Source organism: Helicoverpa armigera, chromosome 12 (genome assembly GCF_030705265.1).
Source record: "Helicoverpa armigera isolate CAAS_96S chromosome 12, ASM3070526v1, whole genome shotgun sequence".
Lineage (NCBI taxonomy): Eukaryota > Metazoa > Arthropoda > Insecta > Lepidoptera > Noctuidae > Helicoverpa > Helicoverpa armigera.
In genome coordinates, this window is record NC_087131.1 from 2,952,173 (window position 1) to 2,979,416 (window position 27,244).

Below are 27,244 nucleotides of genomic sequence, written 5' to 3' on the forward strand. Positions count from 1 at the left end.
AATATTTTAAATATTTACATTGAAAAAATGACGTCGGTTTTAGGAAAGGTTTTCAAGGATTTATAGGAAAATTACAATAGTAATTTTCGCCTCGCTTTAACCCTACTACTACTACGTAGGTAGTGCACATGAACCGTGCAAAAGCTTGGATACAAAACTCATTAGTGCGTTCATGCAATACCGCACAGGGTTCGGGTATCGGACTATAGCTGGCCACAAATCTCTGAAATGGTTTATCAAACCAATATCATAATATATATCTATGTAATGTTTATCATAATATTTCCGATGTGGTAATATTTTTTAAGTACACAGTTTTTTGGGCGCGAACAAGTCAAAAAGAGATTCGGATGACTTTTTATCGTTGATGTTTTTTTTTTAGTTTAATCAAGATTATTTTTGTATATGCGCAAATAAAATCTCAAGAACACAATTTTGTGTTTAAATCATGATACCTTAGAAAATAGATTTTAGTATTAGGGTCGAAATGCCTAGGTTCTGTTTATTTAATGACTTGATGCTTTCCGTGACCAGTAAGCTGATCCATACTTTAGTCAATACACATACCCCTCAATCTCAAGGCCCAAACCCCTGAGCAAGTTGAGGAGACTTTAAAATAAACTAGAAATATAACAAGGTCTCACCTATATTCCTTAGTTGTTGAGTACAGTAAGCAGGGTATTGCTAGCAGCATACCACTGATCCAGATGCAGGCTATCATCACCAGGGAACAGGTCTTCGACATCCTCGGCCTCATTGGTCTGACGATGGCTTGGTACCTGTACAAGAATAAAAAATATTGTGAATAAGTAAAACTGAAATAAATTAGAATAATGTAGTAGTAAAAATTGAGTTTAAAATAATATATATGCTAGTCTTTATATCTATGGGTCAATGTAGCTTGAAAATATAGGTATTTTGATTATTAACGCTCAATGCTTCTCTGTGTGAGATGAGTACTATGCCCGGCAGTGGGACGACAAAAAGTCTGATGATGAACACGCTACTGATTAAAAATAAAATTCGAATTAGAAAAAGATTACAACGGCGTTTAATAATCTACTTCTTAGCGTTCCGTTAGGATAACCCTCTTGTTAACTACAACAAAAAATGGTCAAGAAAGCAGTAGGTACGCGTATTTTGTTTTATTAAAGAAGAATGTTGATCGATCATACGGGTACTGTTAGGCAGAATACGCAAGTACTTTCTGCGCAAAATTTCTTTTATAAAACACAGCTGACGTACTTGGTCAACTTTTGTTGTAACGCTAGATTACGCGTCGATAAAAATAAGTTAGTACCTAGAGCCAGATAAGTATGTCGAAAAAGGTCTATGAAAGTATAAAATAATTTGATGAAATTGGGAAATTGAAGTCCTACAGCAAAACATACAACAACACTTTAAGCCACGAATGTAAAAATTTTAAAATTTTTTAATGCCCAGATTATTAAAAAACATGAACTAAAAGTTACAGGACCCAATAATTACAGTAATGTACCTTTATTTTTCTCAAAGCCCTAATGAAAAGTTTGTCTTCTTACAAAAGAAATAGAATACTCTCTATTACGTAAGAATGGGACAAAATAACTCAATTTAATCTAGCTTATTCTGAAATGACTTCTAACAATAAACCTGATTTAGGCACCTTCATTGTTCAAATTCAAAGAGACTTTCAATATCAAACTTCGAAATTCAAAAGAGATAAATAAAGCCTAAGTATCAGACAAAAGTATTAACAAAAGACGATCTTATTCCAAAACAGCCAGATAGAAAAATATTTGGTTTCCAAATGTAAATTGGAGTACTAACACACAAACAAAATTATAAAAGTGGGATTTAATGAATGAATTCTGTTTAGTCTGAGAGCCTACTTTACCAAGATTTTTTTGAGTGAAATTGTAGCAAAATTATATATACCTACATTTACTTTTTTAAACTCAAAGTAAGCTAAGTAACAACTAAGCTTCAGTATACACAACTTTGCAGGAACAGGTGCAATCTCATACTCCGATAGTATGACATCTGTCACGACCAGGGAGACATTAGCCGTAACACATACGGCTCTACGTGTTTGCAGAAGCATGGACGCGGATGGGCTTCAGTTTGTTGAGAAAACTATCACTGAAGAACAGTCAACAACAAAAATCTATTAACACAATGAAGATTACAAAATACCTGATCATTAAAGTACAGTAGACTGCACATCAGCGGTAACTGTCATGCACCTTAACTCAATAGTAATAAGTACGATTTTCCTATAAAACTGTTCTCACTGACCTGAAGTTGACTGTACAAGAACCTGTCAGACTAACAAAAGTCTGGACGTTAGAGAGTAACAAAAGTCGCTGAACACAAAGACCTTTATCCGCCAAGGACATCCATTGAGATATTAGTGTCTTGGAACTTTGTAGTTTTAATCGCGTTAATGGACTTTCATTGCCTACCTGACCACGGTTATCGCAGCTTGATATATCAAGACATATCATATGATATGTGTCACAATATCATATGAATCCCCCCGGAGAATACAAAACATTTCTATTAGGTGTAGTATTCTCAAAGACTTTTTTGCATAACGGTAACAACAAAGAGATACAATCCTCATATATTTATCATATTGTGACAAGGTAAGCATACACAATACACAATCGTAATATGCCTTCTAGGTACCGACATATAACTGAACACCAGAATACGAGATACGTATAATACTTCGCCGTATGCTACTAAGAAATAGCAGTATCTAGAAGATACCTTTAGATTAGAAGGTAACTATGCGCAGTCATAACAGAAAGCAGATTATTAGTGATACAAAACTAAGAAAAAAAGTGATAGAAATATAAGAAACTTAACTATCTAAGCTTGTAGTGTTTTACTTGGAATTTGTAAGTCCTTCTTTTGGTCCAATTTTCTTTTAATAGCTGGACACTAACGCTAGGATGCAAACGTGTCAAAACGTAACGAATATCCAAAATGTAACCCAAATGGTATAAATGCCATTTCCGAGAGCAAACGTATGAGTGTACAAACCAAATTGTTCCGATTCAGCAAAAGTCTGCCATCGTCGTGGAACACTCCGTCAGCAACTTGTGAAATGTGTGCGAATGGCAAGAAACGTAGGAAGAGAAAAAACCTTTCAGCATTTCAACATTGGAAAAAAGACTAATCCATATTGTCTGGCAATCAATCGGTAATCTTGTAATCAATCAAATCAAAACTACAATGGATTTTACCTAATATTGTTTACAATTTTTTTCCACTATGATAATTACTATTGCTATTTATAGGACATAAAAAATATTGATTCTGTATATCGATGACATTATCACTTAACCTACAATCAAAGTAAAAAAATCTTTTAACAATTTATTTTAGATTTTATTTAACCAAGATGTCACCTTAAGACCTAAAAATAAATAAGAAGCGTACCCATTTCAAATTCTAGGATTTCTGTTTCATTTATAATTCAATTTTGTCACTTCTTACGAACGTTTTTGCGACGCCCCATCTGTTGAGAAGCCACGAAATAAATTCTAAGCGTAGCCGTTTTTACGTCAAATAATTTAGGACTTTTTTTTCCGACGTCAAAAATCATCAAATGACCCCTCCCGCTGTGGGTTAGCAACGGTGAGGGAGTGTCAGACTCTTACTGACTAAAAACAGTCGTGTTCCGTCATAGGCCTTTTATGTACCAGGGCCGCGGTATCTCTTTCGAACAACCCGCAGCCCCGGCAGGCCTTGGCCCTGCTGGGCCCCGCTGGGGTTGCTGACATCTCGATCGTGGCGTGCCCTGCACTGGGTTGCGACAGTCGCTCCCTCTAGGCCACCATGAGATCGCGCCGGAGCTCCGCCCGCTGCGCGACTACTTGCCGCGGCAGCGGAGTTTCCCCCCGGCGCTGAGCCTCTTCGCGCCAGTCGTACAGGCGCAAGAAGACCCTCGCCTCCAGATCCCACGGTGGCAGTCCAGCAAGTAGGCCAGCTGCTTCGCGGGAGATCGTGCGGTACCCCCGGATTAGCCTAATGGCTATCACCCTTTGGGGCACGTTCAGGTAGTGTACAGCCCGCGGCCGTACCGAACGTGCCCATACCGGGGCCCCGTAAAGGGCCATGGACCGCATGACCCCCGCGTAGAGTTTACGGCAGGGGGCGTTTGGGCCTCCCAGGTTGGGCAGGAGCCGCTTGAATGCAGCACCTGCCTTCTCCAGTTTGGGGCCCAAACGTCGGACGAGTTTAAGGACTCAAGTAAAGCCTGTGACCACTGTAAGCGACCCGTTTGACCCTATTAGTCGAATGAAATATAGCTAGCAGAGGCCCATGTTAAGTGGACAATTTATTTACCAATACGAGTGTACGGGAAACGCGATCCTAAATGTCCTTCACATTTCGTGGAATAAAATATGTAATTTGTGAGTAAATGTTCTGTGCTCATACATAATATCGATATCTACCCTAGAAAAGGTTTTATGTTTTTTGATTCTGTTAGAGATTTTAGTGCGATGCGGCTTTCTACGAAGTAATGTAAAACGTATTCAGTGTTACCTTTGTGAAGAATTCTTAAAATAGTAACGTAGTTTTAAATATCAAATAAAGATAGTTTAAAAGCTGTATGAAGAAGTTAATTCAATTATGAGGAACATTTACACAGCGGTTAAGATGGTTTTATAGATTCTGGATATAATGAATTTAAAATTAATTTACACTCGATTAATATCCAGAATATCCTACTATTATTATAAACGCGAAAGTTTGTATGTATGGATGTATGGATGTTTGTTACTCATCATCCTCCTGCCCTTATCCCAATTTCATTTGGGGTCGGCGCAGCATGTTTTCTTCTTCCATACTTCTCTATCTGCCGTCATCTCACAAGTAACATTCTTTCTTACCATATCTACTTTCACACAATCCATCCATCGTTTTTTTGGTCTTCCTCTTCCACTATATCCGTCCACGTTCATACTCATCACCTTCCTCACAACATGACTCTCATTCCTCCGCATCACATGCCCATACCACGACAGCCGGTTTCCACGCAGTTTTTCTGTTACCGGCGCCACTTTCAAACTTCCTCTTATATACTCATTCCTCACTCTATCCATTCGCGTAACCCCACACATACCTCTTAACATTCTCATCTCTGCCGCATGCAAATGTCTTTCATTCGTCGCTTTTGTGGGCCAGCACTCTGATCCATACAAGACAGCAGGTCTGACCATACTCTTGTAAATTTTCCCCTTAAGTTTAAGGGGAATACGAGGGTCACAAGTTGTTCCCGTTACCTGCCGCCATTTCATCCATCCTGCGTTAATTCTGTGCGTAACTGTCCGATCTATTTCGCCATCGCCCTGAATAAGCGAACCGAGGTACCGGAAATCGGAGCAGACTGGAAGAAGTGCGTTATCAAGCGCTATGGCTTCAGGACTGGAGAGACCGCCGAAATCGCAGAACATGTATTCGGTCTTGGTTCTGCTGATTTTAAGCCAACATTCTCCAGTCTCTGTTGCCAACTCCCCAATCTGCTCTGGATCTCAGGTCCGTCTTCACTAACCAGGACGATGTCGTCGGCAAACAGCATGCACCAGGGTGCCTCCTCCTGTATGTCCGCCGTCAAGGCGTCCATAATAAGCAGGAAGAGGTAAGGGCTTAAAGCAGACCCTTGGTGCAGGCCCACAGCCACACTGAACTGGTCAGTATTGCCGGCCGACGATCGGACATACGTACAGGACTGCCTGTACATCGCACGAACTAACTCCACATACTTCCCAGGCACACCTTTCTCTTTCATGGCCCACCACAACACTTCCCGAGGCACCCTATCATACGCTTTCTCAAGGTCAATGAACACCATGTGCAGATTCCTGTGCACACGTCTGTACTTCTCGCACAATTGGCGAAGTGCGAAGATGGCGTCCATTGTCCCTCGACCTGGCATAAACCCAAATTGGTTTTGGGTAATTTCACTCTCTTCTCGCACTTTTCTCTATCACTTTCTCCCATACCTTCATAGTATGCGACATGAGCTTTATCCCTCTATAGTTGCCGCAATCTTGCACATCCCCTTTATTCTTGAAGATGGGCACTAGCGAACTACTGCACCATTCTTGCGGGATGACTTCTTCATGCAGCAACTTATTGAAGAATAAAGTCAGCCACATACATCCGTTCCTCTTTAATACCTTCCATACTTCAGCTGGTATATCATCAGGGCCCAAGGCCTTTCCATTTTTCATACTTCCAAGCGCTCTTTCAACCTCATCCATGCTAATTTCTCTTACCAATCCCTTATTTACTTGTGCCTCTTGGAGAATTCCATTCCAAACATTCTCTTCATTCATAAGCTTTTCAAAATAAATCTTCCATCTCTCTTTTATTTCCTCATCTTTACATAAAACCTTGCCAGATTCATCTTTCATGCATTTTATGTGGGTTATGTCCCTCGATCGTCTTTCTCTCTCTTTCGTAATACGGTAGAGCTCTTTTTGGCCTCTTGGACTGTCCAGGGAGTTGTACAACCTCTCCTGCGCCTTAGCTCTGGCAACTGCTACCGCCTTCTTTGCTTTCCTCTTCCATTCCAAGTAGATTCTCTTTCTGTCATCCTTCAGACTTGCATTCACTATTTCAACATTCTGCCACTCTTTGAATGCTACTTTCTTTTCTTTCAAAACCTTTTGTACTTCATCATTCCACCACCATGTATCTCTATCTATCAAACCTTTTCCTCTCGACTCTCCGCACACGTCTTTTGCGACTTCCCTTATATGGCTTGCCATTTCACTCCAACATTCATTCACACATCTACCTTCCATCTCCTTCATTTCTGAAATTTTGTCCACAACCTGACTCCTAAATACCTCAGCACATTCTTCCTTCTCTAGCATACGCCACCTAATCCTTGGAGGGGGCCGATCTTTGTTGCTTTTGGGCAAGACAGTCACTTTGACATCCAGAATCACAAGTCGGTGCTGAGTGACTAATGCTTCGCCTGGCAGCACTTTGCAGTTTTTGACACAGCATAGACTACTCCGCTTCACTAGGAAGTAATCTATCTGTGTCGCGTGGTGGCCGCTCTTATATGTCACGAGGTGCTCCTCTCGTTTATTGAACCACGTGTTTGTTATGGCCAGGTCGAAGGCACTGGCAGCTTGAAGTAATGTCTCGCCGCTTGCATTCCGGGTTCCAAAACCCCTACCACCGTGCACTCTCTCATATCCATCGCTCAGTCTTCCTACGTGACCATTAAAATCCCCACCCACATAGACTTCCTCACTATCCTGTACATTCATCATCAAGCAGTCAAAGTCCTCCCAAAACTTCTCCTTTACACTCTCCTCGCAGCCTGACTGCGGCGCATAAACACTTATCACGTTTATGGCCTTGCCGTCCACAATTAATTTAACCGCTATTAGTCTATCATTCATTCTTTTAACATCTACTACACAATCTTTCAGCCTGTTGTCCAAAACTATACCCACACCATTTTTCTTGCCGTCACTTCCACAATAGAAAAACTTATATCCTTCACCTATCTCTCTAGCCCTTGCACCCTTCCATTTTGTCTCTTGCAGGCACGCTACATTTATTCGTCGCCTTTTCAAAACATCTGCTAGCTCTCTTCCTCTTCCAGTCATCGTTCCTACATTCCAACTCGCATACCTCAATCTCAATTCTCTCACACTTTGAGCTTGCCTCTTACGTCGCACCCGCCCGTTTTGGTGCGACAACCCTTGTCCATTTCCCACAGGAGCCGGGTGCTGCTCCTGCGCGTCGCCTGTGGGGTACGCCCTAGCCCTATCGCTCATAACTTTATTTACTTTCTTCATACTGCAGAAGTTTTGGCTAAAGTTTTATGGTCGGCCGCCTGCCTGACACCAACCCTCTTTGGGAATGCTATTGTGGTGAATTACCCGTCACCGTGCGGGTGGCCCAAAGTACAGATGTTATGCACTGGCCTTTAGGTTCCCTTTAGTCGCCTCTTACGACACCCACGGGAGAGAGATGGGGACGACCTATTCTGATCCGGGACCGTCACGGAAACGGATGTTTGTTACTCTTTCACGCAAAAACTACTGAATGGATTTTAATGAAACTTTACAATAATATAGCTTATACATCAGAATAACACAAAGGCTACAATTTGTAAACATATTGTTCGAAATACTAAACCTGCGCAGACGAAGTCGCGGGCACCAGCTAGTTTTCTATATATGTAGTCTTACTGTCTTCAATAATAATATATTATTTTTAACCGACTTCCCAAAAAGGAGGAGGTTCTCAATTCGTCGGGATCTTTTTTTTTAATGTATGTTCACCGATTACTCGAAGACGCCTGGACCGATTTGCTATTTTTTTTTGTTTGATAGGGTTTACCTCCCAGGTGGTCCCATAGTCACCAGGTAAGGATCTGATGATGGAAACCCTGAGAAATCGAGGGCAACTTTCAAAAATTGTAGGCATACGTAGGGTAAAAACTTAACAGTAAGACGTATGTCTGATAACACTATGCAATGGTGAAGGTTTGGAGCTGACCTGATGATGAAGACCAGAGAAGGTCGAGGGAACTTGAACAATGAATGTGTAAACTACCTCGTGTTTGGGCTTATTTTGTTTGTATTGACGAGACCTTTGCAACAGTGAAGGTTTGAAGCTGACCTGATGATGGAGAACAGCGAACGTCGAGGGAACTCGACAATTGAATATGTAAACTACCTCGTGTTTGGGCTTATATTGTTCGTATTGATGAGAACTTTCCACTGTGGATATGACATGCGGATAGTGACAACTATGCTTGTCACTGAAAAGCTAAAAATAAAAAAAAAATACAAAAAAATAAAACCGACTCCCAAAAACACTGAAAAGCAAAAAAAACTATTCTTAGGTGCATCGGCCTAGAAGTCGGTGGCGTTATAAACTTTGTTACATCCATTAGACACTGACTTCTAGGCCGATGCACCTAAGAATAGTTTTTTTTTTTGCTTTTCAGTGTTTTTATCAACAAACTTTTCAGGAAACAACGATACGATTTAAGGAAATAATATTTTCTCAGAATTTTCTTAGAATTCAATATTCTATATAAATTAACCTGACACACAACTGAAATAAATACAACTACAATTTTAGCTCATTGTCAAAGTACATAAAATAGCACAACAATATCTGCTATCACAAACAAGCACATGTTAAAAGCTTCCAAATAAAATAAATATTACCTGTCAAAAGATATCCCAGTGAGCGTAAACACGCTAGCGGCTACCGTCACATTCGCTATAAAGTTGCTCAGTTGACAATACCGGACGCCAAACACCCAGTCGCTGAAACAATAAAATGAGTTGTTTATGATATTCTCCAAACACAAAGTGAGTTGTGTATGATATTCTCCAAGTGCAATTAATATTGTTGTGCATTTTTAATTGATTTTAGTTGCATTTTTTATTTGTTGTATTGTAAAAAAATTATCATAAAGTTTTACTAATAGAGATAACTGGGATAAACAAAATGACGTGTTATCTTCAGCTACATAATATAGAAAATTTAAAATTAAAATAATGTTACTCGATAGTAGCGTAAACAGCTTTGACCTATTATTTATTAAGCAGCTGTATTCAGGGACCTAATAAGTTATTAGATCATATTATAAAGGTCGATGTAAAATGAGACATTTAATACGTTGTCTAAGTTTCATTCATAAAAAAAAACATCTCCAAAAAGTTTTAGTTTAACTATTACTTGTTTAAATTTTTCATAGACACCTATTTATAGTAACTTTACAATAGCACCTATTTTCTCTTGACACACATAAAGGACGACAGATCAATAACGGTCTAGACACATTGATATTGCTATACATAAAGAACCCTTGTTATAACTGCCAATCATTTTATATGACACTTGTAAGTGGTATTTAGTGTCATAGATATACTAAAAGTTTTTTTTTTTATTTCGGTTTTGCAATATGAGCATGAATCAGAGCTTGACAACTTATTCATTGTGACCTTGAATCAAACACGTGAACATATAAAGGCCTTCATGAAGGTCACTTTGCTTTGTTCATTTAAACAAAATAATACGATTTAAGACCTAAACTACTAACAATACTCTTATTTGCATTTTGTTCTGATCAATGGGTCTCCAACAATACCGTTATGGACAACAAACATATACTTTTTGTCAAACAATTATTTCTGGAAGGTTCTAACAGTATATAGAAAATAATCATGGAGTAATAAAATACCACAAAAAACTGTAATGCAAACAAAAGTACCAGGGCATCATAACCAGACAGGAGTACGATTACAAACGTAAACAAACTGTTCCGCTAATCCGCAGATATTCGCACCTACCGCAAACCTGTAAGCTTAAATCAACTGTTCAATGGAACTGATGGAACAAATAGTGATACTTTTGAATTTGTTTATACACATATCTGTGTATGTTTAGGATATACTTATGTAGGTTAGCAGTTTCCAATACTAGGTTCTTTACCTGTAATTTGAATATGATTCAATTCAATTATTACACAAATAGCTCAAAGACTAGGAAGAACCATAAGCTACTTTTTATTTGGGTTCGAAACGTTCCCTTGAGTCACGAGAGGAATCATAGGGATCAGAACATTAAAAAAATCCATTACAAAAGCTACACACTAACTCCAAACAAAAGTACCAGGGCATCATAACCTAACAGGAGTGCCATTACAAACGTAAACAAACGCGTAGCCTAATCCACAGATATTCGGCTACCGCACACCTGCAAGCTTCAATCAACTGTTAAATGGAACTGATGGAACAATTAGTGATACTTTTGAATTTCTTTATGCACATGTCTGTGTATGTTTAGAGTATACATATGTATGTAAAATGATTGCTATTCTAAAAACTACTATATAATATTTTATAAGAATTTGCTACCACCAAAACGTTTGTCATAAAACACTTACTCTAAACAAAAGTACCAGGGCATCATAATCAACCAGGAGTAGGTACTATTACGAACGTAAACAAACGCGTACTCTAATCCGCAGATATTCGGCTACCGCACACCTGCGAGCTTCAATCAACTGTTAAATGGAACTAGAGCATTAATAGGAGCGACATGAAAATCACATTACGGCTTCAGAATTATGTGATAGCACGAATAGATAGTCAATTTTGATTTATCGGTATCAAAATTAAATGTAGCATTATGGATCGTGTGGACAGATAAATGACATGAGAAATTTAAGCTACCAGCAGCGATTTTATCTGTGGGACCTACTCCGCACACTCGAATTAAATATCAGCCTTCTACAATAAATGAGCTGTCTAAAAGATAAGTCAAGCCGTTTCAAGTTCTATTGTCCCTTGGATTATGTATCAAAATCTTAAGACTATGTATTGTATGAAATTTGAATCACAATTTTAGACAACACCACCAGTTTATTTTAATCAATTTCATTCAAAAACGTTTACAAACTGCCTTCAGTGACCTCAAAAGTTAAGGACAGAAAAGTCACTAGCAAAGACAAAGTTTGTTACAGGCATACTATAATGATACCATATACAAAACTATGGACCATATTGTGAGACACGAATACAATAATTTCATACTACATTATTAAAGTTCATGAATCATTGTTAATATTCAGACTACAGAGTAAGCAAAATGTGGTTTGTTTGAGTTTCAGCTACAATAATTAATTTTAGTAAATAACATATTATTCAAGGTAAAGTACCTATGTTCTAAAGTTCAAATTAAAATGTTCAGACTTTACCTAGTTTGAATTTGTTTGTTACACTAAAATCTACACGGTCTTAAGTCTTAATAGTAATAGTAGTCTTAAGTCTTAATAATAAGTCTTAAGTCTTAATCGTATTTTATACAAGAAGAATTTCGAGGTCGGAACCTTATTTCATAATAACCAAAGTTTCCACTAGCCCACTATAAATGTCTAGGTATAATTATGAAATGTCTTTATCTAAAACAGTGGTTCCCAAACTTATTTTGTCTACTGCCCACTTTGAGAAAAAAAATTTTTTTAGCGCCCCCCATTTTTTTACCTATTTAAAAACCACTATAACTTCAAATTAAATTAATGAATTATTGTGACCTATATATGTTTATTAACGGGGAATTCTAAACGAAACTTTTACTATATCCCGCAACTTGAAACCTGAGCGCAGGTAGGTAACATACCGCGGCGCTTAGGTCTTAAGTTAACTCTTACAGGGGGGGTCGTAGCATCGGGTGGCACCCTGGGCGGACTACCTATTGAGCACCCCCCAAAAAAATGACAAAATATAATCACGGAATAAAATTGTTAATTAAAGTAGGTAATTAAAAATTCTGTAGAAATCATTCATGGTGCTTTTTGCCTGGTTTAACATAAAGAAACCGGAGACAGATCACTGCAAACTTGTAAAGCGCTAGCGAAGCGAGCCCGTAATTTTTGAGTTTTGGGACATAATAGAACCCAAACATGTTTTATAAAAACCAGCGACAAGTGAAAAAGCCGCGAGCGCAGCGAGCGCGAAATTTTTGAGTTTTGGAACAGTAAAGTACCAAAAAGAGTTATAAAAAACCGCGCAAATTGTTTAGTTCTGGGGCACAAAAGTACCTTAACTTTTGTGGAAAAAAAAAACACTGCAAAGAGAAGAAGCCGCGAGCGTACCGAGCGCAAAATTTTTGATTTTTGGGACGCAATGATACCTAAAGAAATTAGAAAATAGTCACTATTAAGTGAAAGGCGCGAGTGCAGCGAGCGCAATCTTGTAATTCATATTAGTTGATGTTCACAAGTCGTTGTTTAAGAGGCCTCCTAGCTAAATAAAATTACAAATCACCCCCCAGGCCTCTACACAACGCCCCCATTTTCTTTCTGGGACTCTTACCGCCCCCCTTGAGACCTGCAGCGCCCACAAGGGGGCGTTATCGCCCACTTTGGGAAACACTGATCTAAAATCGAGCTTCATGAAAGATAAGTTTAATAATTCTGAAGTTCTTGGTATCTATCACGATTGATCTTTAGTGACCTAGAAATGGCGACGAAGTACAATTTTCAAGTTAACCTTACTAAAGACTGATTTTGAGACATGTTTTTAAGTACAGGAATGGAACGTATTTTCTTCACATATTTAAAAGAAAAAAAAGTCAAGTTATAAAGATTGTAAACCTAGTAATGATAGCTAAAGTATTTTAAAAACCTAGTATTACGAAAGTCAGTACAACAAATATTCACTTTTAAATGTATTTTTTTTCTCAAATTAAGAAAAAAAATGCACCCAATAACAAAAATGATAAGAATCAAGTAAAACAAACCTCAAAAATTTAGCAAATCTAAGGAAATTAAATGATCTTTCCAGGTCTAATTGTTAAGTCTAAATTCCACTGTAGATATAACTTAGCACAAACTTAAATGCATTCAGTGATACAGTTGTAGATACAAGTTTGAGGGTTGTTATAGTTTCTGAGTATTTATAGGTTGTTATAGATTCGCATTTAAGCCAATATAGCCTGACCAAGCATAACCTAATCTTCATCGATCTATCGGTTACTAAACCATAATTCCTGAAATGCGTATTTCAATAGCCAATAGCAAACATTAACCCCATACACGTAATGTCAAATTCATATCTCTTATCAGCGAATCCATAGATAGATTATTGAAACTCCCGTTAAAAAAACATAAAAGCATCGTCCCTTTGCTAAACCAGTGTATTTCACAAATCTTTTAATAAATACCTTTCATCACAGTAAGTAGTGACCATTATTCGCGGAGGCAGACACTAAACATCTGTGTGAAGATCGAGTAATTAAGTTCTAATTACTTCAATTACTTCAAGAGGTACTCCACGGAGAATAGTGTCGGCGCACCTCAGCGAGCAACCGCGATGGCGACCGAAGGGAGTGCTGCGGAGGCCGGGGCGGGGGCTGCCCCGGCTGGCGAGCCCGCGGCCGCGCTCCCTTCACTTCTCTCCGCGACGCGCTTGACCACGGGCACTTACCTGTTTTCTTGTTTTGTAATTTTAACGGCATTAAAAGCCTATGTAATACAGTCCGCACACAGTTTTATTTATGAAGTCCCGTTAGGGCTCCTACAGTTTGGTCCTTCGCTATAAATTAACGCCAGTCGTGTCGTTAAAATTCGTCGATTCTGCATCGTCATTTTCAACGGTCAACGGTCATCGCCGATGCCGCGTGGAACTTCAACGTGGCCACCGAACACGAAGACAAAGAAGTCGTACCCGTGCAGCGTGCTTCGCCTTATAAGGAGCTGAAGTCATTTACTGGGAGTATAAACTACTTATTTGAGTGAGTCGTTCCAATTTAGTTATTTTTTTCCAATTTTTTCTTGGTGAATAATCGTTTTTTCCCATTTATTTCGTTGAGCAAGTACATTTCCCCATTCACAAGTGATTTATTGTCAATAGTGCTTTAACGTAGTGTTTATTTTGACGCTTCTTCATAATTGCATAATTTGTAGTAACACTTGTGCGCGCACGCAACTCACGCCACACAGGTGTTAACGTAACCTTGACCGATCTCAGTTATTAGAACCGGTCCCTTTTGTTTGCGCGCAGCTGTTTTTTCTATAAGAAGCTCATTAGTGGTATCTATCACCTTACTGCAGTTAAACACGTGGTTTTTTGCTTTGTTAATTGCACTTCAAAATGGCAGACGCTTTAAAGACTTTACTTAGAAAACGTAGTTCATTAAAATCAAAGCTTACGATTTACAGCAACTATCTAAATTTAGTTAAAAGTAGTGCACATATATCTGAGATGCAACGATTAGACCTGCAGGAACGTTTTAATAAGTTCGATTCCTTACATAGCCAATTTGATGAATTGCAGACAGAAATCGAAATGCTTGCCGATGATGCTGAGACTGCGTTCGTGGAGCGTGAGGAGTTTGACCGCCAGTTCTTCAATCTGGTGGCACTCACGCGCAGCCTGCTCGGTTCTTCGGTCAACGGTGCGTGTTCTGAGGCGGGCTTCAAAGATGCTGACTCAGGTGCACATGTTTCTAATAGCTTTGTTCGTTTGCCAAAAATTGATTTGCCTCACTTTGACGGGAACTACCAATGCTGGCTCGAGTTCCGGGACACGTTTACGTCATTGATTCACAATAACGCTAGCATAAGCAACATAAATAAGTTCCATTACTTGCGTGCTTCTTTACAAGGTACTGCAGCCTCTTTAATTAAAAATATAGAATTTAGTAGTGATCATTATAAGATTGCTTGGGACTTGTTGTGTGAGCGGTACAACAATGAGTACCTGCTTGTGGCCAATCATTTGCAAGCTTTATTCTTTGATGTTAAGTCAATAAATAAGGAGTCTAGTGTTTCCATTAGAAATCTTGTTGACGTTATTAATAAAAATATTCGGGCACTAGCAAATTTAAAAAGGCCTACTCAGCATTGGGATGACATCATCATTTTTGTCATGGTCAAAAAGCTAGATTTAATCACAAGTCGTGAATGGGAGGAATACAGGAATAACAATATAGTAGGTTATCCAACAACTACTCAATTTTGTTCTTTTTTAAACAGGAAAGCAGACTGGTTGGAATCTGTGGAATGTAACTTTCAAGATAGTAATATTGTGGCCTTGAATAGTAACACTAATTTAAACAAACATAATAATAATTCATCTAAACAAAAACACTCAAATAAATCAAATAATAATTCTCATAAAAACAATAATAAATGTCCACTTTGCTCCCAAGTACATACTTTATATAAATGTGAATCTTTTAGAAGCTTATCTATAGAAAATCGCATACAAAAGGCAAAAGACTTAACTGTTTGTCTCAACTGCTTACGTATTGGGCATTCTGCTAATAGCTGTAAGTTTTCAAATTGCAGATACTGCAAACTTAAGCACAATACGCTTTTGCATTTAGAAGCTAGTGAACCCAAACCACTTTCTAATCCTCTGCCTTCTGCACTTCTTTCTGTATCGCCAACTACTTCAGATGTTGCGCTTTCAGCTAATTCGATGCAGCTTGCTACTTCTTCGCATGTTTTCCTGTCCACAGCTTTGGTGAACGTGACCAGTGCGACGGGTAAGAAGTTCACTGCGCGCCTACTGCTGGACAACGGCAGTACGGCCAACTTTATCACGCAGAGTTTAGCGGAGCAACTGGGTTTGTCACAACGCGGTATGAGCACCAAGGTAACGGGTGTTAACAATCATGTTTCCACCAGTACACAGTCTTGTCACCTTTCTATAGAGTCTTTATGCTGTGCCTTTACTGTAGACATCGATTGCCACGTTCTACCTGAGATCACAAAGGTCCTACCATCGTCGTTTGTAAATGTTAAACATTTATCCATACCTTCAGGCCTTACATTGGCAGACCCGAACTTTAACGTTCCGTCGGCTGTCGACATTCTAGTAGGGGCTGAAGTATTTTGGAATGTCATAGGTTCAAACACGATAGACTTAGGAAAAAATCTACCTAAATTGTGCGAAACTAAATTTGGATGGCTTGTATCTGGTAGTATTTCGCATCAATCTAGTTTTCTTTCCTCTGCGTCTACTCACTTTTGCCATCATTCCAGCGTCACTCCCGACTTAACTCAATTTTGGGAGCTTGACCAAGTCTCATCTAAGCATTCGCTCTCTCTTGAAGAGAGAATGTGTGAACAACATTTTGCAGAAACCACCGTCCGTAATAGTGATGGCGCGTTTGTTGTAAAAATGCCTTTTAAGGAAGATCCAAGCTCGCTAGGACATTCTTATGTTAATGCTAGGAATCGTTTCCTTTCCCTTGAGCGGCGATTTAAGCATGATCCTTCCTTTCACAGTAAATATAATGATTTCTTGCGTGAGTACGAGCGCTTAGGTCATATGACATTAGACACGGGCTGTACTCCTTCACCTGAAAATTCCAAGACAAAATATTTCATTCCACATCATGGAGTCATTAGGGATTCTAGCACCACTACTAAACTACGCGTAGTCTTCGACGCATCAGCCCCTACAAGTACGGGAGTGTCGCTTAACGACATTCAGATGGTCGGTCCGGTAGTGCAAGACGATCTGTTTTCCATTTTAACACGTTTTCGTCAGCACAAGTACGTGGTCTCAGGTGACGTAGAGAAGATGTATAGAGGTATCCAGCTCAGTCCAGACCAGCGCTCTCTTCAAAAAATTGTTTTTCGTTTTGATCCATCAGAACCTCTCAGATCTTACACATTAAATACAGTGACCTACGGTACTGCGTCTGCTCCCTACTTAGCCACCAAATGTTTGGTAAGTTTGGCCGATAACATTGAGGATAATCGGGTAAAGAGAGCCATACAGCGCGACTTCTACGTCGACGATTATTTAAGTGGCGGGAGCACCATATCTGACACTGTAGATATAACAAAAGCAGTAAGATCAGTTCTTTCATCGGCTAAATTTAATTTACGCAAATGGCGATCAAATAACGTAGAAATTTTAAAACAAATTAATCCAGAAGTTGTAAATAACAATAATAATAACACTCTTCAATTTTCTGAGCATGGTCTCAATCCAGCTCCATCTAAAACCCTAGGGCTTAATTGGGTTTGTGACTCTGATTCACTCACTTACACAATAAATATAACGTCTGCTAATAAAGTCACTAAACGTCACATCCTCTCTGTTATCAGTCAGATTTTCGACCCACTGGGCCTCGTAGGTCCGTGCGTTGTCGAGGCGAAAATATTAATGCAGCGTCTTTGGCTGAATAAATACGACTGGGATGATGCAGTATCGTTCGAGGTAAGGGACGCTTGGTCTTTGTTTGAGAGCACAATAACGGCGTTAAATTATTTAAAGATTCCTCGTTGCGTTTTGCATGAAGACTCCATTGCACACGAAGTACATGTTTTTACCGACGCATCCGAAAAGGCATACGGCGCTTGTGTGTACATTCGGTCATGTAATAGTGTTGGAGCCACAGGTGTACAACTTCTAGTTTCCAGAAACCGTGTTGCGCCCATTAAACCTACGACCATCCCGAGGCTTGAACTTTGTGGAGCGTTGTTGGGTGCAAGGCTGTGTACTAGGGTTCAGGAATCTCTTACCATCCCCATTTCCAAGTGTAGATTCTGGTGTGACTCCACTATAGTTTTGGGTTGGCTCTCTACTCCTTCTAACCAGTTAAAACCTTTTGTTAGAAATAGAGTAAATGAGATACAAGAGAGCACATGTGGTCATACCTGGAGCTACGTACCGTCGAAGGACAACCCGGCTGATCTTGTTTCTCGTGGTCTCCGGGCCGATATTATTAAGGAAACACCTCTGTGGTGGTCCGGACCTTCTTTTTTATTACATAATGAAAGTGAATGGCCCACAAAGCCAAACACTGAGAAGCATGATTTGCCGGAAGTAGTGACTCATTTTAATGTTAATAGTAACGATCATTCACATAATGTTCATCACACAGACGTAACCTCTCATTCATCCTTCATTCATAACTTGCTATTGAAGTATTCTAGCCTAACTAAAATTCAAAGAATATTTACATATATACAAAGGTTTATTTACAATTTAAAACACAAAAACAATAAGTTGTGTGGCAATCTTTCATTGTTAGAACTAGAAAATTCATTAAATGCAATTATTAAATTCTCACAGCAACAAATGTTCCCTGAAGAATATAAACTTTTAAAAATTAAACAAAAATTGCCACGCAAAAGTAGATTACTTCCTTTGACGCCTTTCATTGATAATCACGGACTTATTCGCGTAGGCGGGAGGCTTGATAACTCCCCCTATGACTTCAACGTGAGGCACCCCATTCTTTTATGTAGTAAGCACATTCTTACCAAACTTATTTTTCAAATGCAACATTTAAAGCTTGCTCATGCTGGTCCACAGCTGTTACTGTCGCACATTCGACAATCTTATTGGCCGCTAGGTGGTAGAAGCTTGTCTAGATTTATTGTGAGTAAATGTCTTAAATGTTACAGGCATAAAGCTCAAAATGTGCAGCCTGTGATGGGTCAACTACCATCATCTAGAACAAATTTTGAGTTTCCTTTTTTAAATTCTTATGTTGACTATGCCGGGCCTGTATTGATAGCCGACCGCAAAGGACGTGGTTGCAAACTAACAAAGGCCTACATGTGCATCTTTGTTTGTTCGGCAGTAAAAGCAGTACATTTGGAGCTCGTCACAGACCTCACCACGGAGGCTTACATGGCCGCTCTAAATCGTTTCGTGGCGCGTCGAGGCAAGCCCCGAAGCATCACGTCCGATAACGGGACTAACTTCGTAGGCGCGTCTAATGAAATGACCAAATTTCTTAACGCATCAAAGGTTGCATCGGAAATGGCGCAGGAGGGAATCGAATTTATTTTCACGCCTGCATACAGCCCTCATTTTAATTCACTTGCTGAAGCTGCTGTTAAATCTTGTAAGCACCACCTGAAAAGATTGCTTAGTCTTACACACTTCACTTTTGAGGAACTGTCGACTTGTCTCACTCACATAGAGGCAGTGTTGAATTCACGCCCTCTTACACCTCTTTCTTCGGACCCTAACGATTATTCAGCACTCACACCATCTCATTTCCTAATTGGACGACCACTCTTATCTGTACCATGCTCTCAGGTGACTGATGCCAACATCACGAGCCTGGATCGCTGGAAGAGGATCCAGTACATCAGACAGCACTTCTGGGGACGCTTCCATAATGAGTACACTTCTCTGCTGCAGGCCAAGTCAAAGTGGTTAAATTCCAGAGGCGAGGTGAAACCAGGGTCCTTAGTCCTGATCAAGGACAAGACGACGCCACCGCTGCTCTGGTCCCTGGGTCGGGTCACTAAGACCTATCCCGGCGTCGACGGGGTCACGCGGGTGGCTGAGCTGAAGACGAGGAGGGGCACCATTCGCCGTGCCTTCAACTGCATCTGCCCGCTTCCTATCGAAGACTTTTGAAGAGCATCCTTCAACCCGGGGAGTATGTCGGCGCACCTCAGCGAGCAACCGCGATGGCGACCGAAGGGAGTGCTGCGGAGGCCGGGGCGGGGGCTGCCCCGGCTGGCGAGCCCGCGGCCGCGCTCCCTTCACTTCTCTCCGCGACGCGCTTGACCACGGGCACTTACCTGTTTTCTTGTTTTGTAATTTTAACGGCATTAAAAGCCTATGTAATACAGTCCGCACACAGTTTTATTTATGAAGTCCCGTTAGGGCTCCTACAATAGTTTTAGTATAATTTTTGTACGGTAGACTGCACATCAGTGGTAACTGTCATGCACCTTAATCAATAGTAATAAGTACGATTTTCCTATAAAACTGTTACCACTGACCTGAAGTTGACTGTACGCACGAGTAATTTCAAGTGACATACAAACCGAAGGGCGTCGTTTTCAAGTGACATACAAATGAAGGGTGTCATTGTGTATGTCAGTTGAAATTGAGAGTGAAAAATTAAATAGGCGCTTAATTAGGTCTGTTTTTGAGTTAACAATATTATTTTTGTTCGCACACCTGCGTAAATAAAATATTTATGTTCAGTGTGATTTTGTGACTTTGCATACATTTGCCACTGTTAGAAATCTGTTCATGAATTAAAATGTACACCTTTATTACTATTTAAATCATCCTTATGAAAAATTAACCAATTTACTAAAGTGACCAAGGTTGCAGAAAGTTTATTCTTCCAATTAATTACGCTAAAATGTTTCTCTGTGAAATTGTTTCGTAATGGAAGTAAGATTTTAAAAGATATTTTACTCAAAACTTCCCATTTTTGTCCCAAAGAGATTTTTTGCACTTTACTGCTTAAATATTATTTCGAATTGAGATTGAGATTATTCCGAAACTGTTTTTTGGTTTGAATTTCATGATAATAATCAAGATTCACATTTTATGGAAGCTTTTCAACATAATAAAAAATCCCTATAACAGGACTTCACTGTAACAAATATTTATTTATTTCACTATATCTTCCAAAAAATCATATTTGTATGTTGAAGATAAGATTAATATTCAGTAACATGATAACATCTATATCATATCTTGAGAAACTTTCAACCTTATCCTAATTTATTTGGGATCGAAGCTTCAAGTATTTTCCCTTGCATCATCCGTCACTTTCACCTAGGGCTTACTTTTCCTAAGCTAGTATTTTTTCTCGTACACCATCCATCTTTTTTCGGTCTAGCCTTATTTTTTATCGGCAACGGGCACTTTTCCTCACATGTACTCATACTCAGTCTTGTCCAATATGAAATTCGAATGCATTAGACATTTAATTTATTCAAATTGAAATGCTCGTCTGCTAGTGATTTTATAATTTCGATTTTGAGGATTTTTTTGAAAAACTTAATCTTTATCTGTCTGCAAGATACGATTTAAATCTAATGGAAGAGGTTTAGACATAAGTGATGCTAGAAATTTTATTCTCAACAATTCGGTGACTACAACTTCAACAAGAATGTCTCACAGGCAACTCGCACTTTGCCTGTATTTTTTTTCGCGTATTTTGAGAGAAGAACATACATTTATAAAGCGCTATTTATTAGAGTGCAAGTCCTAACATTGTTGAAAAAAAATTTGTATAATAGTTGAAATGAAACGGGATATTATAAATTGCATATCAAATAAATAATCGCCTATCAATAAATACTCATCATTTATATTCTTTTTTACATCAAATAACTTACTTCACTACAAATAAACTAAATGTTTAACAAAACTCAAACTGCAGATAATTCGAAATTATACATCAATATGACATTGCTTTTTTTATTACAATGCAATACAGTTAAATTTATTTTTGTACAAAAATACTACATACATAGCATTAATACTGACTGCACAGCAAATTTTCCATATTTCATAGCAAAATAACTATCCCAGTCGCATATTAACCAGTAAGTACAACAAAACCTGTTCATCATATTTGTCTTCATTTTCAAGAAGCCATGCTCGGCAAATTTAATGATTATTATAACAAAAAAATCCTGTCACATTGCATTATTTCTAAAAACAGAACAAATTAACTGAAAAAGGTCGAGAAGAAGAGTGACGCGAGCGAGTAAGATAGAGTTCAATTAAAAAACATTGTATTAAAAATTGAAGCTAGTAACGAAAACGGATCGCTGCAAAACCGACTCCACGTAGTCTTGTTTGCCCTACCCCTAGAGTGCAATTCAAAACCGCGTAGGCGCGGAGGGGCGAGGCGGCCTGCGAGCTGAGGAGCAGGTAGTTTTAACGCTCGCCAACGCGGCTGAGGCTGGCCGGCTCTGCCGGCCAGTAAGCCGAAGCTGCGGTGGTGAGCGTGAAAATCATCTGCGACGATAAGCTCGCATGGGACCGCCGGAGCCACGAAGCGCCGGAGCCGTGACAGAAGCCATGCTTGTTTGCATTCTTCTTACAGGAAAATAAAAATTCCAAAACTATGCCAAAAGATGGTTCTGACTATAAACATTCTGAAATATGATATTATAGTAGAAGCCTTTTAATGACTACTTATATGAAATGTATGCCAAAAGGAAATACTGACAATGCACCAGCCCTATTTTTTTTAAGAACTATAGTATGTATGTGCAAGCATATCATCGGACTTGCGATCCGACTCAAGTACGTGGCGCCACCTGCAGAAGCTAAAAATGTTGCCTATTGGGCAAAAAAGGAAGCGTGTACGCCCCGCGAAAGCAAGACGCGCTTTAATAATTCAATAAATTACAATTTTGTATTTAATTTTATATTTTTTTGCTGATCTCATTATGCCGTAATTAATAAATAATAAGATGACTGTGACTAATAAAAAGCTGTTTTATTCAGAAAAACTGCTGTAAATAATATAAAAATAGAAGCTATATTTAAAAGAAAAAGAGTTAACATGTATAATGTGCATTAAGATTATTAGCTGTGCATTGATGAAAAAGCTTTTGCTTTAGGAAAAATAGCTGTACGCTGCGAAAATAAATTGTAGTGTGTTTAGTGATATTTTGAGTTGAATATTTTGCTGTGCAATCAGTAATTTTGATGGGAATTCGGAATCTTATTGCATAGAAAAAGGATATTTTTTGATATGCGTTTAAATACTACCCAAATGAAACGTACCGTAAATTAATAATTCTACAAGCAGCAGAGTAACAGCTGCAGAAAACAACATTATTTAACTTTAATGCCTAAATGCTTAGCACCTCAATGAATTCTACAAAATAAAATGAAATTGTAAGACGAATAAAACTAGGTGAAGTTAGAATGGCCTATAAAGATAAACCGAGAAGAACAGTATTTTGCAGCCCACTAAATCTTCGAACGACTTTTATGTATTTCAATTATATAGAATCCGATAGTAACGCCTATTTTTGGTTGGTTAAATTTTACTGTATTTGGAAATGAAATGGTTAATTAAGTTTTTAGTTACGTCTCATGAAACTAGTTAATAGGGTTATTACTTAGTTTGTAAGTATCTACTAATTATGTTTTATCCGTCTCGTTTCTTACTTTAAGTTTAGTTTTAGTGTCTGCTCCATTAAAAAACGATATTATTTTAATAGTACTCAAAGGTATTTTTAATTTTATTTTTCCACGTTTTTCTTCAAAAAAATCAAGACCTGCAAAAATGAAGCCTAAATTAATTAAGTCACCTCTTCCTCACTTAACACTCTTTTACGAAACCAATTAATAAAAATCTGTAACAATTCTAACTCGGCAATTAGAACAATCTTCTACACGTTCAATTTTCTCTTTGTCACTCTGTACCAATTATTGAAAGTACGAAAGACAATATTTTCTGTTCCGTAGTTTCAAGGAAGCTTTATTTTTCCACACCGTCCTCAGCTAATTAGTAGGATTTATCTATATTGTTATGTGAAACAATAGATGTTCATTGTAATTAGGCGATGCACTGTGGGTGTAACGTTTGGCTATATTGACCTAATGGCTTCTAATACTGCTTTGTCATTACATCCCACTGCAGTTTTAATTACTCCTTTGTTTATTGATTCAGTATGGTAGTCCGTTTTAGCATATTTCTTTGATATTTTTTTTATAATGACCCCACGCATATGCTCAGTGTTTTTTACTCCAATTTTAATATTTTGTCAATATGGAGACTTCACGGCCGTTTTAGCGCAACCGACTTTTGGAATTACGCACACAGCAGCATCTTAATCTTCGTCGTTCTTTTAAAAGTAATGCTATTTCTCCGCACATAACGATTATATCCTAGACTATTCTTTGGACTATTTCTACTAATATAATCTGCTGACGCCACCTTATAAATTACGTCTACTAATTAATCACCCTTATATCATCCCACTTGAAGTGTACACCATTTATTAGTCTACCTTTTGATCATTTGATCGATTGAAGTACGAAGGAACACAAAAAGATGTAAATACCATTTAATAATAATAGCCTGGATACCGTTACAAAAAGGCGTTATAATAAAGAGCAGACCATGGAGAAGAAAATAACTGATGGAGGTGCCATAACTGTCAGTTATGGCACCGACATCGTCTAAGAAAGTATCGCGCTAAAATACAAGTTAGCTGGGGACGAGGAACGTCATGTTTTCACCCTTAGGCGTCGTCCTAATTGGCAGCGATCGAGCGATGGCGCGATGCGTTTTTCATGTCACGATCTCACTATCTCACTTGCGAGGTTCAAATAGGACACTCTGATGAAATCTGTATGTTTGAACTCATCGAACGACGAGAACGCATCGTGTCATCGTACAATCGCTGTCAATTAGGACGACGTCTTAGATGAAAAACGCATCGCGCCATCGCGCGATCGCTGCCAATTAGGACGACGCCTTATACTCCTCCTATCTTTGGAGCTGAATATTTTTCGCTAAACCAAAAATTGTCTCAAAGAATCCAAATGCCTCGTAACTGGTCATTTTGGTCATTCCCACCGAACGAATTTGACCTAGAAGAAGGCGCCTGACCTACCTTCATTATGGCGTCTCCGCTCATCTTTCCTTATCTGTGGAGGAGACATATTTACGACCCTGCAAAGGAGGTTATTACGTAAACTCCAGTGGCACTTGATATTTTCTTTTGTTTCTCAAATAACAGAGTACTGTTCGTTTGGAATTTTTCCACATACGATAACCGATTTCCAGTTCAGAGTACAGATTGGTGCCCTTTCTATGGTAATTGGTTCGCTTTTGTAACGTGAGTCATAAACTAAGCGAAATAAAAGAAGGAAGAAGGTACTTACATAATTATGTATGTCAATGTCAACGGGAGTTGATTTGGATTGAGAGTAAATTATGTTAATCTTAGCAAAATCATCATCCTCCGAGCCTTTTTCCCAACTATGTTTGGGTCGGCTTCCAGTTTAACCGGATGTAGCTGAGTACCAGTGCTTTACAAGGAGCGACTGCTTTATCTGACCCCCAGTTACCGGGCAACCCAATACCCCTTGGTTAGACTGGTATCAGACTTACTGGCTTCTTAATCTTAGCAAAATATGAACATAATTTAAAGATTTTTTTTTTTATTATTTCAACCATCAATATTTTTTTTGTTTTGTACTAACCTGTGTAACATGTAGATAAAGTTGAAGAGACAGTTCAAGGATGCCATCATCAGGTCAGCAAAGGAGAGATTCACGAGGAAGTAGTTGGTCACCGTTCTCATACGCCGATGTGCTGTTGACAAGGAATATTATATTAAATTGATGAGTCTGAAGTTGATAATATACTTAGGTGAATATTAAATGAAAGTGATGTAATAAACAAGTAGCACCTACAATATTAATTTGCTGTGCTACAATTTTTTTCTCATACTGTAATAAAAGATAGTGCTCATAGTAATAAAACTAATGGACTTTATGTTTTCTAAGCTGTACAGACTATGACTCATTCAATTCTTTGTTCCTCACTTCTCCAGTGACCAGAATACAGATTTTCAAATCAAAGCCATGCTTCCGATTTATCCTATTGAGCTTCGATAATTATCTGTCGGGAGCTGATATAGAAATCCGTAGTATTCACGATGCATGTTCGATTGAATCTCGCATCTATTCATCCCATAATTACTCGGTGCCTGATTGAACAAGGAGAAGGGAAGATTCCAGTAGAATATCTGACGTAATAAAGGAAGGCTTTAACAAAAGCATAATAGAGACTTTGTTTATGTTTAATTATGTAATAAGTTTCAATACAAATGGAGTTACGTCATTAACAAAATGGTCCTAAAATAGGTCCTTGGGGTAAACCTTGTGTAAAATTGTATGAAAATACATATTATTCTAAAAGGACCAAGCATATGAGAAAATTTTTGTATAATTTTCCAAATGCAACTCACATCACATTATTAAGCCTGTCCAAATTCAAGAAGTAGTAAAATAGCCTGGGGTGTTACCCTCTCCAAAGCATTATCGTGGTCATAAAAATGCAAGTTTTTGGATTCAAAATGTTTATCTTTCATTCTAAAAATGATATCAGACTCATAAATAAGACCTACTAAAAATAGAAAGACCTATAAATTGTGGCTCTTTTTGAAAGCAAAAAAACGTTGTAGCCCTATTTGTTAGTCTGGGATCACGTTATAATTTCCAAGGATAAGGTCATTGAACTGATTTGCCTTTTAATTAATATAAGAGTCAAATTCGATTACCTTTGCGTGGTTGAGAGCAATTTCACTAACGATCTCTGCTATTTCAGTAATAGACTTATTTCGAGATTTCTTCTCAAGACTTCAAGAACTATTTTCCAAATTAAACTTCAAATCTATGAGTGATCAACTTTCAAACAAAATGTTTAACTAACCGTGAACAAGGTATATTCTGTTTTCAACCCCTCTATACAAAACATCATCAAAAATTGTAAAGAAGTACCTACAAATAATCCTTTTTTAATTCTATTTGTATGTCTTACAAATAAATAAAAACTTATTGCTATTAAGAAGCAGTTCCCTTTTAGAAACGAATTTTCATCATATTTCAAAATGAACTTTTATTACATTTCACAAAATCCACTTAAGCTACTCGGTATGAAATTAAGATTTATACTTAGTTTGTAAGCACAATAATATGATTAACTGGATTTAATTTTTCAAAGGCAAAAGCTATTTTATCGTCCTTTTAAAGTACCTATCTATTTTTATATTGCTTTCAAAATTGTAATCTAATTCCTTACAATAAATACCTACAATAAGTTCGATTTAGAAGCATAATAGCTATTCTTAAGCAAATATACTTAAGTTAAGTTATAAGATTTTAAGGGATAATGCTTCGCCGAATTTTAACTACAACCAAAAAGTTTGGTATCGTATCAAGGTAAGTTACTTAAGACGCAAAAATATGGTGTAGATTAC

The 27,244-nt window shown here is 38.2% G+C and overlaps 2 protein-coding genes across 10 annotated transcripts in view; one reads left to right on the forward strand and one right to left on the reverse strand.

Moving 5' to 3' along the window:
* Positions 1-27,244, reverse strand: part of LOC110378152 (tachykinin-like peptides receptor 86C) — a 68,640-nt gene that overhangs the window by 31,481 nt on the left and 9,915 nt on the right. For all 4 annotated transcript variants that reach the window (XM_064037152.1, XM_064037151.1, XM_064037154.1 and 1 more), the window contains exons 3-5: positions 25,464-25,575; positions 9,207-9,308; positions 645-779 (exon numbers count right to left, since the gene is read on the reverse strand). In XM_064037152.1, the coding sequence (XP_063893222.1) occupies positions 645-779; positions 9,207-9,308; positions 25,464-25,575 (349 nt within the window). The remainder of the gene's footprint in view (positions 1-644; positions 780-9,206; positions 9,309-25,463; positions 25,576-27,244) is intronic.
* On the forward strand, positions 13,834-20,112 carry LOC126056604 (uncharacterized). 6 transcript variants are annotated; one of them, XM_064037150.1, is made up of 3 exons: positions 13,834-14,283; positions 14,826-16,151; positions 19,566-20,112. In XM_064037150.1, exons 2-3 carry the CDS (start codon positions 14,838-14,840, stop codon positions 19,890-19,892), a joined length of 1,641 nt encoding a protein of 546 aa, XP_063893220.1. In that variant the 5' UTR covers positions 13,834-14,283; positions 14,826-14,837; the 3' UTR covers positions 19,893-20,112. The 6 variants fall into 6 exon arrangements, 3 of the variants coding, with proteins under 3 accessions (XP_063893220.1, XP_063893218.1, XP_063893219.1); XR_010277008.1 differs by having other exon boundaries at positions 13,834-16,137; positions 19,671-19,783; XR_010277006.1 differs by having other exon boundaries at positions 13,834-16,137; positions 19,566-19,703.

Bases quoted from the DNA above. Each gene is read 5' to 3' on its own strand.
- LOC126056604 (XM_064037148.1), top strand. From the start codon at position 14,643: ATGGCAGACGCTTTAAAGACTTTACTTAGAAAACGTAGTTCATTAAAA. The intron at 16,152-19,565 runs GTAACGGGTGTT...CCATGCTCTCAG, and splicing joins AACGCGGTATGAGCACCAAG to GTGACTGATGCCAACATCAC.